Source organism: Hetaerina americana, unplaced genomic scaffold (assembly GCF_022747635.1).
Source record: "Hetaerina americana unplaced genomic scaffold, ioHetAmer1.1.p SCAF_10, whole genome shotgun sequence".
NCBI classification, from domain to species: domain Eukaryota; kingdom Metazoa; phylum Arthropoda; class Insecta; order Odonata; family Calopterygidae; genus Hetaerina; species Hetaerina americana.
The window spans coordinates 32,862,397-32,878,961 of NW_027286070.1; the positions used below are offsets into that span (position 1 = coordinate 32,862,397).

At 39.1% G+C, this 16,565-nt stretch overlaps 1 protein-coding gene across 1 annotated transcript in view; it reads left to right on the top strand.

Annotated features, from left to right (window-relative positions):
* Window positions 1-3,561: 3,561 nt before the first annotated feature.
* LOC139700043 (uncharacterized) overlaps window positions 3,562-16,565 on the top strand; it is a 126,630-nt gene continuing 113,626 nt past the window's right edge. The window contains exon 1 of the mRNA XM_071598504.1: window positions 3,562-4,190. Coding sequence (XP_071454605.1) covers window positions 4,100-4,190 — 91 coding nt within the window. The 5' untranslated portion in view covers window positions 3,562-4,099. The remainder of the gene's footprint in view (window positions 4,191-16,565) is intronic.

A 16,565-nucleotide genomic window follows, 5' to 3' on the forward strand; every position in this document is an offset into this window, starting at 1 on the left:
CTACTTAAAAAATAATTCCTCCAAAATTTTTCGCATTATTTCGCTTAATGCAGACTTTTAATTTATTACGCTATAAAAATTGCTATATACTGATATTTCTAAATAAAGATTTTAATTTACCTCTAAACTCAGAAATAAAACCTTAGACAATGATTTATCAAACCATGCATCATGGAAATGGGAACTAGAATCACATTATGAAGTGATTTTTATTTACTGTCACTTAATTTTTTCTTTTATTTTTTCTTGCCCCCTCCATTTATTATAATCATCAATAAAAAGGTTTCTGTTGATTTTATTTAACGTGCCATTCCCAGAAATAAACTACAAATATAATTTTAATGTCATTACATATGCTTAAGATCAAAAACTCTTGCATGGTGCGAAGGATTCAGAAAACTAAACTTTCTAAGCTATCATTTCACTTAGAACTTGAATGAAAACTTGATTCTTTTTCTTGATTGAAAGTTTAAGAAACTTATACACATCACTGTGTTAAGGCTAGTGAACCTAGACGGGTGGAACCAGCTTTGTTTCCTCGAATAATAGACTGAAAAATGAATAATTATAAAATTAAGGCGTTGATTCTATATTGAGTCCTATATTGGTTTTACACATACACAGGGGAGCTTCATAAATTAGATAAATTAAATAGCTGAGATCCGCTGAGGAATTTTCGGGGAGTGAAAAAATTCGTATTGGATATTAAGTTCAATGTAGCTTTTTAAATAAATGTGATGTGGCTGAGATTTGGTTCACCAAATACGGTGGAAGGGTAAATAGCATGAGATGAAGGGGTAGACCGAGAAGGTCAGAACATCAGTAGTCTCAGGAACAAATGGGTAAGAATACCACACAGGTTAAAGGGTAATATGTATATGGACAGGAAATTTATTAACCATAATAAAGAAAATAAATCATTAAGCTCTCTCCAAAAATTTTCAGATCAGGCTTGTATTGGAGTCGTGAAGTGTATTCGTGACGTATTTTTGATATACCTTACCCTACTCTTAAGCAAAATTTTAAAAAATATAAATTAAACTGTGTACTATAAAAGACCAGCGATTCAGAAACTCATTAGATAAATCGATGGGGGGAACACGGCAAATAACAAAGCCGTACATATTTGGCGCCTACGAGGTAGATTCCGATTCATTCCCACGTCCACATGACATCCAGAAAGTTACGTGAATTCTCGCTAGAGGTCCAGGAGGTCGGTTGGGTGGCCCGCGATCCGGGAGCGACTTTCATTGTACGCAAGCGTATACGATACCCGACCTCACCCTTCTCTCGTGCCCTCTCCACCTTCCCCTCACTCGACCCCTACTCTCCATCTCCTCCATCCCCCCACGCACCCTTCCCGCCCTCAACATCGCAGCTATACACACACACACTCGCACACACAGAGACAAACACAACACGCACGCACCCACACAAGCAAACCCAAGACCGCCGCCACGCACTCACGCAAACCTGAAAGCGGCGCGAACACACACACGCAGGAGCAGGGCGCACATCCCACGGAGAGCGCGCGCGGGGTGTGTAAACCGTGCGCTCAAACGGACTTCCTTGAGTCCCCTTCTCGGGCGCCCGACCACCTCACCGCCGCTGCATTCCGCCGCTTCTGCGTCCCTCGCGGCGCCTTCCCTCTTCGGGCTCCTCTCTCTACCTTCGCTTCCTCTTTCCCTTTCCCGCACCGATCTCCTACCCCTGCCTCCGCTCTTCCCTCCCCTCCCGCTCATCCTCCCCGCCGAGGACGATCCCAGGACATCTCGCCCATACTCCACCCGGAGCGGTTTGCTTTGTCTTTTCCCCCCGAAAAAAGGGAGTCCATCCCATCCCCGGGGGTCAGAGGCCACGGGAACAAAGACCCCCCCCACCCCTTTTCCCTGCCTGGTCCATAGGGACGGTGGTCTCCGGCAGCTTTCGCCGACCGATCTGCCGGCGACGCGAAGTGAAGGGCGGGTGATTTACCTAGTGACCCTCTCTCTCTCCCTCCAACCCTCCCTTTTCCCTCAGTGAGGTTTGCTTTTGTACCCCGTCCCCTCTCTCGGCTGCTACCACTCCTATCTGACTACAAAGTGGGGACACGGGAACACCCTTCCGGTCCTCCAGCCGCAGGGATGTGTGTTCCCTCGGATTTCAGCGGCCCATACGTCGACGGTGCGACGTGAAGAAGGGCGGTGTTTCACTAGTCCGGCGCAGCGGCGGGAAACTGGTGCGAGGGCGGAGGATGGCGCGTCCAGGGAGGCTGGTCGGCGACTGAGTTCGGCGTTGATGGCGGATACACCGATTCGTTCGCGCCTACGGCCGAATTCATTCTCTTTATAATAACGCGCTGATCGCCGAAGGGGCGGGTAAGGACGGGGGCACCGGGACCCGGATCGTTTGCTCCCCATCGTTTGCAAGTCCGTCCTTATTCGGACGATAAAACCCATTCCCTCCCTCTGGAAACTGCGGGGGCGGCGAACTATTCATCGCAACAAAGCAGTGCAACGGGAGCCCATGGAAAATACGTCTTTTACACCTCTCACAGTCCTTACTTTAGAATTATAAACAATACCGAAGCGCGAAAATACCTCGCGTATCTTCTCGTGAGCTTGAGTGTGACATAATTGCTCATAATTGGCGCATTTTTGCTGCCCCACCATGTTGTCAGCTGTCACTTCAGCGCTTTCCTTAAATTTTACAGCTGAAGTTTTTAATTTTTAAGGGGTGCGGCTGCAGTGGAACTCAAGATTCGAGTTTTGGATTGTGACTATTCATTTCGTGGTCACTATACATATATTAAAAAAAATAATTTTTTGAGTGTAAGATGACGTCAGAGCAGGATAGAGGCTATGGACCCCTTTAAAGGTCTCCTCGTAGGAATTCTCCCAAATCTGAAAGAAACGAGTGTTTGTGTCGAAATCATCTCCCTCATTGATTTAAAGAAGTGAGAAGTCGGATGTTAAAAGAAAATCGTCATTATTACACTTCGATGGTCGGTGTCCACGCGCTGAACTCACACAAGAGAGACCAAATTTCTTCAACCTTCCTTTCCCCCTCCCTCCTTCCCTCTCTCTTTCTCTCCTTGTCTCGTTCTTCTGCAGTTCTAGTGATCGATTTTCCGCCTCCCGCCGCTGAATCCTTCCTCCAGGCACAAATGCACGTGTTGCACCACTGGTCGTCGGCGGCGGCTCGGCCTTAATTACGCAGGCACGCAACGAGGAGAGGGACGCATCCGTCATCTCCGCCGGTGACGTAAGCGCTTGAGTGGAGTGGCATTCAGAGGGTATAGCGTCGCCTCAATTAGCAAGCTGTTGTTTGCACCCCCTCTTTTCCCCGAGCCCCCTCTAACCTTCCCCTCCACCCGTCCCCGCGTGAAAGTTGAAGGAGGAGGAGGAAGATCGGGCGGGCAGCGAAGATAGGAAGTGTGGTGCCGCGACGGCTTGGAGGGCTCTGTCTCCCCCCCCCCCTCCTAATCCCTCTGGAAACCCCTCTGCTCGGACTCATTTAAAAAAAAAATTATTTGGGTTGGTGGTGAGAAGGACGCATCGTTTTCTTGGGAGGGGTGTCCACACTGCGTCTTTATCGCTTCGTGGACCAACGATTCCGGACTTCCGCTTCCACATGGAACGTTTCCCCGAATTGGATTTCGCTCGATCGAATAGATGAAGAGCTAGCTGCGCGCTGCCGCGGGATTGCGCTGCCAAATTTCTCTGCTTTCCTCACCACAGTTTCCCTCGGCCGAGTCGAGCCTCACACAGCCTCCCTCGCGATGATCTACTGAATGCGTCGGGATACATCTGCGCCTGCCCAGCGGTGACAGGAAACGTTGATTTTTCAAGTTCAATTTTTCACGATTCGTCGTCGAGGGGAAAGGGGAACGCATTTGTAAGGTCGAATCACTGAAGCCTGACGAGCTCACTGATAAGGGGAAAAAAGAAGAAGCATTTCCTTCGCCTAGTCCCACGGTGTGCCGTCGCCGAGAGGTCATCGGTTCGAGGATCGGCTCTCCTTCCTTCCTTCGCCGCGACTCTAACGCTTTCTCCGTGATCTCGTCGGTGCCGGACTGACCTCATCCCCCGAGGGAAGAGTCGTCGGCGAGAAGTGAGACATGGTGACGCTGCGCTGTCTCGCTCCCGACCGGGGGCCGTCCAATATGCGCGCGTGCGGCCCCGGGCTCTCTGCTCTTCTTCTACTCCTGGGTGAGTTTTTCCTCCGTTCTATCACCAGTCCTGCTGTCACAACTGACCGCTAATTTCCATATCTGGCTATTGAGGATGGAAGAGGTGTGTAGTAACGATTTTTTTAGACCATGGACTGTCTCAATACAGCTCATTATTTTTTAACAAGTACTAAAATGACGTGTGAAGTTGTATAACTAGCGTGAAAATCGTTTGAATAATATTTTCAAACTACTTTCCATAAAATGACAATTAATTAAAATGAATTTCATGGTAACTTTACAATTAAATATTATTCATATCCTACAAAAGGGAACATTGATGAAGACGTTTCACTCATTAGAAAATTATCCTATTGTTTATGGATCTCTGTAATAGGAAGATTCGAAAAACCTAAGCATGCTACCTATTTGTGCAGTTGATTAGGAATTTATCATGATTTTATTTTTGGAATGAAATGACTTTCTTTCGCAAATGCAAAAAAATTTAGTTTAGTTGTCAAAAGTTTTAAGTTGTTTACTAGAATAATACTCTTATTACATATGATGCTAAAATTTTGAGTTGATGAGCATTGCTAGATTCTGGAAACAGAGTATTATTCGATGGAACTCAGCGTATTTTTATCGCGTATAGAGAAATTTACTAAGTATCTCCTAAAAATTATGAGATGATCTCTAAAGTCTGACCAATTCTTACTATTTCTCGTGGCATCAGTAGTAAGTAATCTGCCAATTGCCTTATTTATATAACAAAACAAATGTCATACCAAAGAGAATACGTGATTGTGCTAAATGCGAGAATTATTAAAAAATACCCATGATAGATAAATGAAATTCATTGCAAATTGCTGATAAATTACCTTAAATTTTTAAACATAGGGTCTTTAATGTTCCTCATTTTCTCGGTGAATGTTTTCTGAAAGTATGCTATAAATCTATAGGATAAAAAATTGTTGTAACACTACTCTGCAGCGCCTCTACGATGACTTAGTAAATATATTTTCCTCCGAAAGAGCTACGCGGATAAACATTTTGGTATAATCCATTATATTTATAGGAGGGTTATAAATAAGTGTTTAATTTTAAGAAACTGTACGAAATGTCACGGCTTAGTTTGGAATTAATCTTATTCTCAAGCACATTTTTTCCCTTAGCATAGAAAAAAATTTAATTGAAGATTAATTCTTAATACCCACACATATTCCATAATAAGTATTAACAACGGAGGACAATGGCTTCCCTACAACTATTAATTCGATGAATTTGTGCAATAATTTGTTTAAAAGTGTTCAACTTACAATTTATATATTTTTTAAAAAAGTGCTCTAGCATTCGTCATCTAGCCTTGAAGAGCAATAAAAATATTTTTTTAGTGCCGTGGAAGATGACAAAATCTAATAAATTATTGTATTTCTTTTCAGAAGACATTTATTGCTATAATTGCTATAAGACGTAACTCGTACTCATGTGTATAATTCGTAAGTAGCGAATATATTTGAGATGTTTCCTGAGAAGAACGAGTTTGTTTTCTGTGGTTATGAAAGGCTATTTTTATTCTTGTAAATATGTAAACCTCTAATTAAGAGTAGTGCCTTATCTGTAGGATGTTCAGAATGTATTTATGACCATTAATGGTTTTAGCAAATTTAAAGTTTGAGACTCCAAATAACTTGCTCGTATTTCCAACAAACTTAATTGAAGATAACTACTGCCATAAAATATTCATAATTCGTTATGACTCAGTGGAGTATTTTGCTTTTCCACAAGCTGGAGAAAGTTTACGATAGTTTGGAATAGGTCATCTTTTAAGTATTATGGTATTGATGTTAGTAAATGTTTATTTCGTAGAGTATATCTCATTAATCAATCATCAGTTGCATAAGCTTGGTAAAGTATAAATTTTTGCTTATGTTTTAATGTTTTCCATTTGGTCACTCAAATAATATTCACACTGAGTTTTTAGAATAGAAGATAATTTTTATGCCCATAGGAATTTATTGTGAAGAATTAAAGTGAAAAAATTATCATTTCAATGAAGATTTTTGTAAATTATTTTATCGAAATATAATCACCAATTTAATGAAAGATGTTTGAATACATGTCCACTCAAGTTTGCCTTAAATTTTATTAGAAAATAAATAACTAAATAGGATACTTTGAAACCACCTAACTAAAACATACAGCGACAAAAATGTATACCTATTACGTAGGACAAATATTGATGAATCTTGGAATTTTTTAATTATTTTCCGAAACATTTGAGTAAATATAAAGATGGAGTTTCAACAGAATTAATAATAAAATACATTATTTTCCTCTAAAAAATAGGAGGTATTAATTAATTAATTATTTATTTTTTGGAAGCTCTTATTATAATTGAGTCTACTTAAACCTATAGTGTTCCGCACACTGTGAATTAAATTACTTAAATTAATTAATTTTCCATTAATTTTTGATGTATCATGAAATTTCGGGAACTTCAAATTTAGCACTGGAAGGTAATCTGTAAAATTGGCGTGGTAATGTAATAATAACTATTTTTAAACATGGTTTAGTCATTTTCAGCTCCAATGGACCCTGCGCTCAACTTGCTCCTTCCCGCGGTCACCCATCCAAACTGAAGCTGCCTTTAGTCAATATTTGCCCGCTTTCTCATTCGCCGGCGCAACGAAATACTTAAGGGAGTTCCGCTCACAGCCTTTGCGGTGTCCAAACCACTTCCACTTGTATCGGAACACTCGGGAATCATGTCATCATACTTGCAGGGTTTGCGGTAAACATTTGGGGACTTTTGTTTCATACAAAGCTAACAGGTTATGATTTTTCATGAACCTCATACCTACACCTACTTTCCGCCTGTTTGCAGTTCTAAAACACTCCTCTAGTAATTTCTGCATGACATAAAGAAATGAAGGACACAAGAAATGGTTTAATCTATTTTGTAGATTTACTATATGATATCCTAAAATAGAAATTAAACTGTAGTTTTAAAAATTTATTTTAACCCATGGCAATTCCTTTCCGTCATCTAAATACGTCTTTGATTTTCATCAAAATAAAATGCATTGCTTCGAGGCAGATACACTTTCACCCTTGACGATTTAATGAAAATTATAGCATGTACTCGTACACATAAAGTTTTCATTCAGTATTCAAAATTATAAAGCTATCATTATTGGACTCTCTGTACTACAGGTTATATTTAGAATCACTTTATTACGGATTAGAAAAAAATCTGAGTATACTGAAAAAATATGTCAAACGTTATCGATTAGAAAAATTGCTCCCAACAGTATGTAACACTACGGTGGACTTACAAGGGGTGAGGGAGGAACTCATAACCTTCAGATCAGGATATAAAATAATCAGAAAAAATCTATAAATTAGACTTCAACTAAACTGTAACAACTGTGTAACATACAAGAGTATGAAATATTGAGGGTCTTTCCGAAGTGCCCAATCATCAACAAAGAAAAACCATTGCTAAAAGAGAAACATTTTGGGGATTTAGCCGAACGATTTCTGTAGCGAAAATAATGCGTAGTATAATTTCACCGGGGCAGTGGGAAAAGTAGGATAGCAATAACTGGAGATTAATATGCATTTAGAATAAGCTAAGAGACAATTAAAGGGATTGTTGCAGCCATCCTTACACTTATACTTATGAGAATATGAAAAAATTAGACCATATGTATAAACCTTATAATAATTCTTTAATGCCCTAGCAGATTGGGAGAAATGTTCTACTACCTTTTATTAAATTATCTAGGCTTAAATTCTCTCTATCCTGATAAAAGCAGGATATTGATTCACACTCTCTATGGAGAACAAACGAAAGTGGTAACATTTTGCGAAATTAGAAAGCCAATCAAAATAATAACTTGAACATAACAAGACAACCATATCAATTAAAACAATTTAAGAGGGTGAACATTTTAAAAATGATAATGAATACATATAAAACAAAGAAAATTGTTAACGGCATGATTTATTTTTTCACTTATCCGATTTTTAATTAAGTTATCTTGAAAAATAGAAGCTTTATAATACTTAGCATAAACACCAGCAACAAGTATGAAAAAGCGAGAGAAGCTTAATACCTCAGAGAAAAGTACAATCGGAGACCAAGAGGACTTCATACATTATGATAAAATACAAGAGTCAAAAGCCCTTGGCTAGAAATAAAGAGAAGAATCAATTAGATATCTATCGGAGGTGAGATAACCGGAGAGAGGCAGAAGAAAAACCTTGGACACATTTTGAGGCATAGTTGTTGAGTGAAGCCCGGATTGAAAGGAATTGTAGAAATACTTGAAGTCTGTTTCAGGCAACCATTAGATTGAGAGCGTATATAAATATTGATGATGATAATATATACAGTACTTCCACTTCATGGGTTTTAAAAATCTTGACTTCATAAATTGCACTTACTTTTTTCTTGTAGTTCCGCAGAGTATGATAAAAGAGTGACAAACACAACTAATGGCGACCGCAGCAGGACATAAAGGCACAGAAGAAGAAGACCAATTCAGTTAGAATGGGAACTTGGAATGTTAGATTAATGTTTTGGACAGGAAAATAAGAGAATATTAAGCGAGAGATGGAAAGGGGGAATAAAGATATTTTAGGTCTATGCGAGGTGAGATGGAAGGATAGAGGGGATTACTGGAGTGATAATTATAGAATAATATACAGCGGCGGGGACGGGAGGCAACGAGGGGTAGCCATGGTATTCAATAAAGAGGTAGGAAGAAGCGTAGTCAACATAGAAAAAGCAACGAACAGAATAGTGCTAGTAGAGATAAAAGCAGAACCGACGAACTTGATGGTACATATGCATACTCTTAACATAACGAGGAAACGTAATTTTCACTGAAATCTGCGGAGGTTTTATGCAACCAAGTGCCTTGATTCTTTGGCAAAGAGATGGCGTTAGGAAGCTGTTACATAATTTGTATAAATACACACACACATACACACACACACACACACATACATATATATATATATATATATATATATATATATGTAAATGAATGCATACATATGTATGCATGCGTATATATATATATATATATATATATATATATATATATATATATATGTATACATATATATGCATATATATGTATACTGCTTATATACATATATGTAATTATTTATATGTTTATGTATGTGTATATTATATATATATATATATATATATATATATATATATATATATATATATATATATATATATATATATATATATATATATATATATAGGAATATAGGATAGGTAGGTGTCGGTAAAGTTCGCCTAGTACTAATCCCTAATGGCGTGTGAAGTTCAAACTTTAGGGTACCTTAGGGTAATCTTTCCCTGTTCGACAAACGTTATGTTACATATAAATAATTAATTTTCAAACATAATAAATCGCTTTTAATTAATTTCAATTATTAACATTTTATTTCATTTTTCAGTGGTAGAGTTTGCAATTAATTTAGTCCCTAGGAAAAAAACATGCTTTCTCTCTTTACATATTTAATTGATCACAAAAGATTCAATATATTAAGCCAACATACGATAAAAGGATAACGGACAATATATTTGAGCGGAAAAAGCATTTATTTGTTTTTAATTCTGAAAATTTCTCTTATACAAATGTCACAATGTACGCAAATTCCTTCTATCTTCTGACTCCAAAGTTAAAGTTCGGCGTATTTATTTTCGGACAGAAATGTTTCTGTGAGGCAAAATTTTTTTCTATCCTCTTAACATCGTGCACCATTTCGTCATTGACGTAAAACACCGGTGTGGCAACGGTGCAGGGTCGTACCACAGCTCCTTCAAAATAGAGAGGAGGAGAACATGGCTGGAGAACAGGAAGCGAGCCCAGGTAAATATCCAAATAAAGCCCCATAATTTCCATCGGATTCAGGGAAGATTCTGGCAATGAAATAAAAGAAATAAAAATGCATTTGCGTAATATCCCCACGCACGCTGGACGATCAGTGCTCGAAGTTGGGGAAATATTACCCGCAAACGAGATTAATAACGAGATTTGGGGCGTCGGCTGGACTCACAATGGCTTGGGTGCGTGAAGAGGGATACCCTCAACCGTGTCCTCCCTTCATGCTCCCTTCCCTATTGCCATCCCCAAGACTAAAAATAAAACTGCAGCTACCAAATTACGCCCATCTTTCCGCCTCCCCCAATACCCCTTCGGCCTCCGGCAATAAATATCCATTTCCTCACTTCCACCTGCTAGCTGTGGCAGGGAGGGGGTGGGAGGAGCAATAGAAGGAGCTGGGAGGAGGAGAAAGGTGCTTGGTTGTAAGTGTGGGTTTATTAGGTCCATGGGACGCCGACGACGAGAAGGGCGTGAAAGGTTGAGAGAGAGGGAACATTTCATCTAGGACCCTGGGGCACAGGCACAGCGAGGGCTACCGGCGAGCCCTTGCTCCTCAAAAATGAAAATCTGGCCCTGTAATTTCTTTTAAAGGGAATCTACCTATTTTCATAAAATTAATGTAGATTTTCCACTGCTTACATTAAAAAAAACACTTTAATTTTTTTTTCTTCATTCATGAATAATTAGAGAATATCGTGTGAAGCTACCCTTAGTGGTAGTATTGTCATCCATTATGTGGTAGTCCACAGTCTGGGGAAGGTCATTGAAAACCGTTGAACATCGCCGCCCACTTCTATAAGAAACTTTTTCCCATTCTAAACTCCGTTTTCTCTATGTTCTATTCTTTTCCTCTTCTTTATATATTTATTATTTCCTCTTCTTTTATATTGTTTCTCCATTCATACCGTACAATATCCCTATATTTTTCCTCTTCCCATAGCACTTTTATCACAGACTTCAACATCCAACTACCGCTCAATATCTCGTCATTCACTTCATCGAATTTCCTCAAACAACTTTCTTCCTTCCTCTCCAATACTCTTCCGAACACATCTTTATTTTCACCACTCCACCCCAAACCCACATACAGAAGTGATGCGAGGATTATTTTTTTATAATTTGTACCAAATTCCGGCTATTGGTTTTGGAATAACTTTATATGCCAGGAAAATTCAACGATAATCGAATTTTTCTCTTGAGAGAGTCGGTATCTTTCCCTTTTAAATTTCATGAATCCCTAAGCATTTGTATCCTCACTGAAAACGCGAAATACTCTCTCAACTTTTTTTTCATTGTGGACCGAACCCTTCCCCCCCTCCTCCTCTTCCAGCTCCTCCCCCACCAAAGATAATATTCCGGGTGCGCGCCTGAGGCCTTGGGTGTGGGAGAGGAGTAGTGGAGGGGAGCGAGGTTGTGGAGGGGGATGAGAGAGGAGGAGGCGTCAGTAATGGGAGCGGAGAGGACGGCGAAGAGTGGCGAGATTAGGCGGGTTGTGGAGAGTGGGGTGGCGAGAGCTCGCGTGAGGGGCGGGCGGGTGGTTTGGGACATGACGAACCGTCGTCAGCCGGAGTGGTCATCAACGCGTGGAATGGCCAATATCCTCATTTGGGCGCGGGGGCAGGGCAAAAGAGTGCGGTGGTGTTGGGAGGGGGTTGGGGGTACGGAGAGAGGCTGGAGGGGTTTGAGGGGTGGGGGGATCGGGCGAATCAACGAGGCTCGCTCCTTTTCCCTTCCACCTCACACCCTCTCGCCCTACTCGCACCCTTCTGAGGGGTGGGGAAGGGAGGGGAGAGGAAGGGCGTGATAGACGGCTCGCAAGGATAAGGTTGGATGGGGTTGGGGGAGAGAGAGGATGGGTTAATGGACTGAGGCGAAGTGCATCCTGGGGAGATGAGAGGAAAGTTTTATTTTCTGCTCTCCCGCGACCATTTGTTCCGCAAGAAAAGTGCGCACATAAGCATTAGTCCTTGGTGTCATTTTTTTTGCCTCAAGACCAAAAGACTTTTATGACGTATGAAAATGTTTTTAATTAATAATATTATTTAATTACTCAAGTTATCGGTAGGTCTAAAACCATGTGGGATTGACCACAATAATTCAAATGACGTGGATTTATCTCTGAAAAGAAGAATAACTCCTCAACTACTAACTTTAATAATATCTGCATAGGTATTTTTTATTTAAATCAGTATTTACTGATATTTAATTATTTTTCCATAATTTTTCCAAATTTATGGTGTTTTCCACATAATCCTTCATCCTCACCGACAATTTACCTTCTCTTAGGAGTTATTTTGAGTGTACTGGGCTGAGGCGTATTCTATTAATCCATAATTTTTCTCATCGCATCCAAATATTAATTTACATTCTTATTTTTCTTCTACAATGTCCAAATTCAACAAATTGAAATAAACATATGCCAAAGAGGAATAAACAGTATTGAGAGGGATAAGAGGCATGAGGAATAAGTTATTTCATATTCCAAGATGCTTCTATGTCAAACTCAATTAAAAATATCTTAAATGAAAACATCAAGTAAAATAGTCATAACATAGCTTTGATAGCTGTGGAAAATCATTAGTTCTTAGCACATACTTATTTCATAGAAAGACTTCTACGAAATGACATTGGTGCAGATTTTAACGCCTCGAATTCAAAACTGAAATTGAATCAATTAATTCTTGCATAGAGATGGTTTTCTTTAAAGATTAGATTAACCGGAAATAGGTTAACTATCGTCTCACCAGTCTGTCTCATGTGCATTCCTTTTTGACTAGCTTCTAATAGAGACGGCATCAAAGACTATTTTACAAGAGATTTAATGGTCTAAGCTAATTTGACGCGAGGAGGAACGAATTCCATCCAAGAAGTTACGGCTATGTGTAATGAATGAATTTGCATGCATTTCCGTCGATGAAATGGAAGTGGGCGTAAATCGAAAGAGCAAGGCGAAAAAGGTGGGGAATTTGCTCTGATGCTGGGAGTGCCTGGCGGGTTAAGGAAAAGGTATGTTGCCGGGGGCGAATTCGTTTGCGAGGGCGAACCTCCCTCCCGTGGCAAGGGGAAACAGGAAATCCTTTCTCTTCCACCCCCACGTGCATGAGTATCATAATCGAATTCTCCATTTGCTTCCCCCTCGTCACAGATGGGTCCTTCAAAAATTGCAATGGTCCCATAAACACTGGCAGACCTTGTGAAATAGTAGTATTGCCAGTGGTAGTATTCTGCCATTAATAGTATTCTTCATAGAAAACTGCTAGTAATAGTGTTCTGTTCAGTTAATGATTATTGTTTTTATGGTTAGAGCTTTTTACTGCTCTTGCTGAAATACTGAAACCAAACCTACCTCGCAAGTTTCCCTGATATTAGCAGTGTCATTTCAACATAAGACTTGTCACCAAAACGTCTGAAATCACTAGTATAAAATCCTCATCATGGTATCTGACATGATGGAAAAATATTGTTGATTATCACAGACTTAGGCTAAGTACAATTGAGGTCCGAGAAATGCTTTGCATGTACAATTAGCAGGAGCCAATAACAATATTCAAATGAGATGTTTTATTCCTAGTTAAGTCTCTATAATTTAAATACTGAGGAGTTAATAATTATGTTAGCTAAGATTTATTTTCAAATACTGAATTCTAAATATTATCTATTATATATTAGAATTTTAAGAAGATTTTAATAAAATTTAGAAAGATTGCTTAAAACTACGGTTAGAATAATCGGTGGAATGAAATATTCAGAACAGAAGTTGAAAAGTTCAATAAGAATTCCAACAGCGTATGAAATAAACACATCGAGATACGGTTGCGATGAAGGCTAAGCTCCCCTATCCTGACTTTTCAAGAAGGTTCTAGCAGTCATAATGTCACATAGTGTAGGAGTTACTGAGAGATTTACATAGATGTTACACTACCAAACTACCTTATGGTGCATAGATTCCTTTCATAGGCAACTATTGCCGCTGGGGTACAACAAATCAAGTACAAATGCTTTGTAAAAATCTGAAGAAAAAATTTGCTTAAAAATAATCTTAGTTTAATTCGTTATCAGCTCAGAGACTTTGAAGGAAAAATCATAGAATGAATATTTTGCCAGCCTAAAATAATGTACGTTCAGTGGATTCAATAGCTCAGTAAGAATACGATACTATATTAATTTTCTATGAGGATATTTTTGATTTTTTTGAACACGCTCCTTCATGATCACTTGCATAACTATTCTTTTTAACCATTGTTAGCATATAAACAACGGAATTACGGAATCAAGGTACTATCTAGAGACGAGAAAGGACTAAGTTTCCATGCTCAGTTTGTTCAGTTAAAAAGGAACTTCCTCTGACGGTAATATTTTTTGATACTATTTGAAAAAATAAAATAAACACTTCGTAGACTTAAAATTCCCTGAATTCCATCGTGGTGAAATTCCTGAGAACGAATACCAGACCAGGGATCAACTCGCGTAGACATTTCAAGGGAAACAAAACCACACGCTTAAACATTAAGTACGTGCTTAAAAAATAATTTTCGTAGCTCATGGAAACCTGAGGTTATTTACGGGGATATTAACTTCCACACAAGGCCCCACTCTAGATCTTCCATCTTTTTGGAGGGAGAGAAAAGGCCATAGTCGCAATGCGCATAGCTTATTTCTCATTTCTTTCATAGGTATCGTGAAGGAAGCAAGGACTTGCTAGGTGAAATGAGCTAACAGTTATTAATATTTTATTTCATAACCAGTACCAAACCTTATTTTGGACACAGGAATTCTCCGACCAATTTTAAAATACCTCGCAACTGAATCCGAAATTACGTCACACTGTCTTTTCAAAATAGCATTTCTTTGTGGGGATCATTGGCCAATCCAAAAGACGGTCTAGGATTCGCGCTAGTTTAGATTAAATTGAAAAAGCACAATGTATTATAAATGCCTAGCTATGTGCCATTGCTCCAACTCTCTGAGCTAGTCTCACCTTTGATCTTTACAAAGAAACAAGCTTGCAACTCATTTTCAGCGAAAACTCATTCTCTGAAAATAAACGTTTTCCGCCGATAATAGAACAGCAATCAGACTATGAACATACTCGTTTAAGTTAGTTAAGTTAGTTCTGCAGTGCAGAGGGTATTCATTGCCGAGGCAAACTCTAGAGCAGTGATGAATTTGCTCTATCATAGGTCAAATTAAACTAAAAAGTGTATCTGGTCTCTTATTAAGACAGGGATTCAGATATAGGGATAAAGTGGTAAATTCACACTAATTTCACATAAATTAGGACAGATCTTAACAACGTAGCCGTACTGTGATTTACGTAAATTTCCCATACTTAGATGATTTCATCATAGAAGCATAAAAAAGGACTTTTGACTCATGGCACCAATCAATTTCCAGATATACAGGACAGATTTCCAGATATCTGAATGAATCAGTGAATATGCTCATTTTTTTCTTATTTTATTTGAGCCGTTTCATATAAAGAGGAAATATGCTTAAAGTGGTTGCCTACATCGGTAAGCATCATCGGTTTTTCAATCCAAAGATTGGTCGACACCAACCCTTTACTCTTTCCTTTTTAATACCAGCTCCTTTTAATGGTCTTTTGACAGTACTCATTTCCATTAATAATTTTATATCACCTTTTATTCTTCGGCATATGCCTTCAGCAACACGTATCTAAGTTAACCGTTATCTGTTGTTTCAATGGTTCGATGCATGGAGTGCCACACTACACACGAACGCTCTAGCGTATTGCTCACTTGTTTGTTAACTTAAGCATAATAGTTTATCCCCCTTGACCATAGTAGTTTCCGCTAGGTGATGAACGCGTTCTTAGCTTGAGTGATTCTCCGATTGGTACCCGTTGAGCGCCTTCCACCCCACGTGATGCCACTGTGAGGCTTACCCTTCCACTTGTTCCGATTTCCTCCTTCCCACCTTGATACAACATGAATCTGAATTATCTCCCTTTTACGTAATTCGATTGTCGATACACTTATATTTACTTTTATACAATTAACCTCATTCCACTGTTATGACCGTTTTAATTTTTATAGTGTTTACGATTAGAAAGAGTGATATTAACACGCGTAATAATAAATATCGTATTCAAGCTCTGCAGGTCTCTGGAAAGTCCCCAACTGAAATTTTGGGAGACTGTTAGACGCAAGAGACTCATATCGTAAGAGGCTTTCAGAGCTGACAGACGTAGGCTGAAAAATATTGAAAGGGTCTCAAGACTTTCAGAAAAGGATAGATCACCCGAGTGTGTTGCTCACAGCGAAGAAAACATAAGAAGCACACGACGCGGATTAGTAAAACACAGCACTCAATTGAAATAAGTTAAATATCAATATGGATTGAAGAGGTGGCCTCCAGTTAACAATCCGCGATCACAAAAAACCATGGCGTAGCGTTCCAACATTTCCTTCTAAGTAAATGAATGAGAAATCATCGATAATTCCCTTTAAGAGACTTTTGAATGTATCCAAAATAAAGAC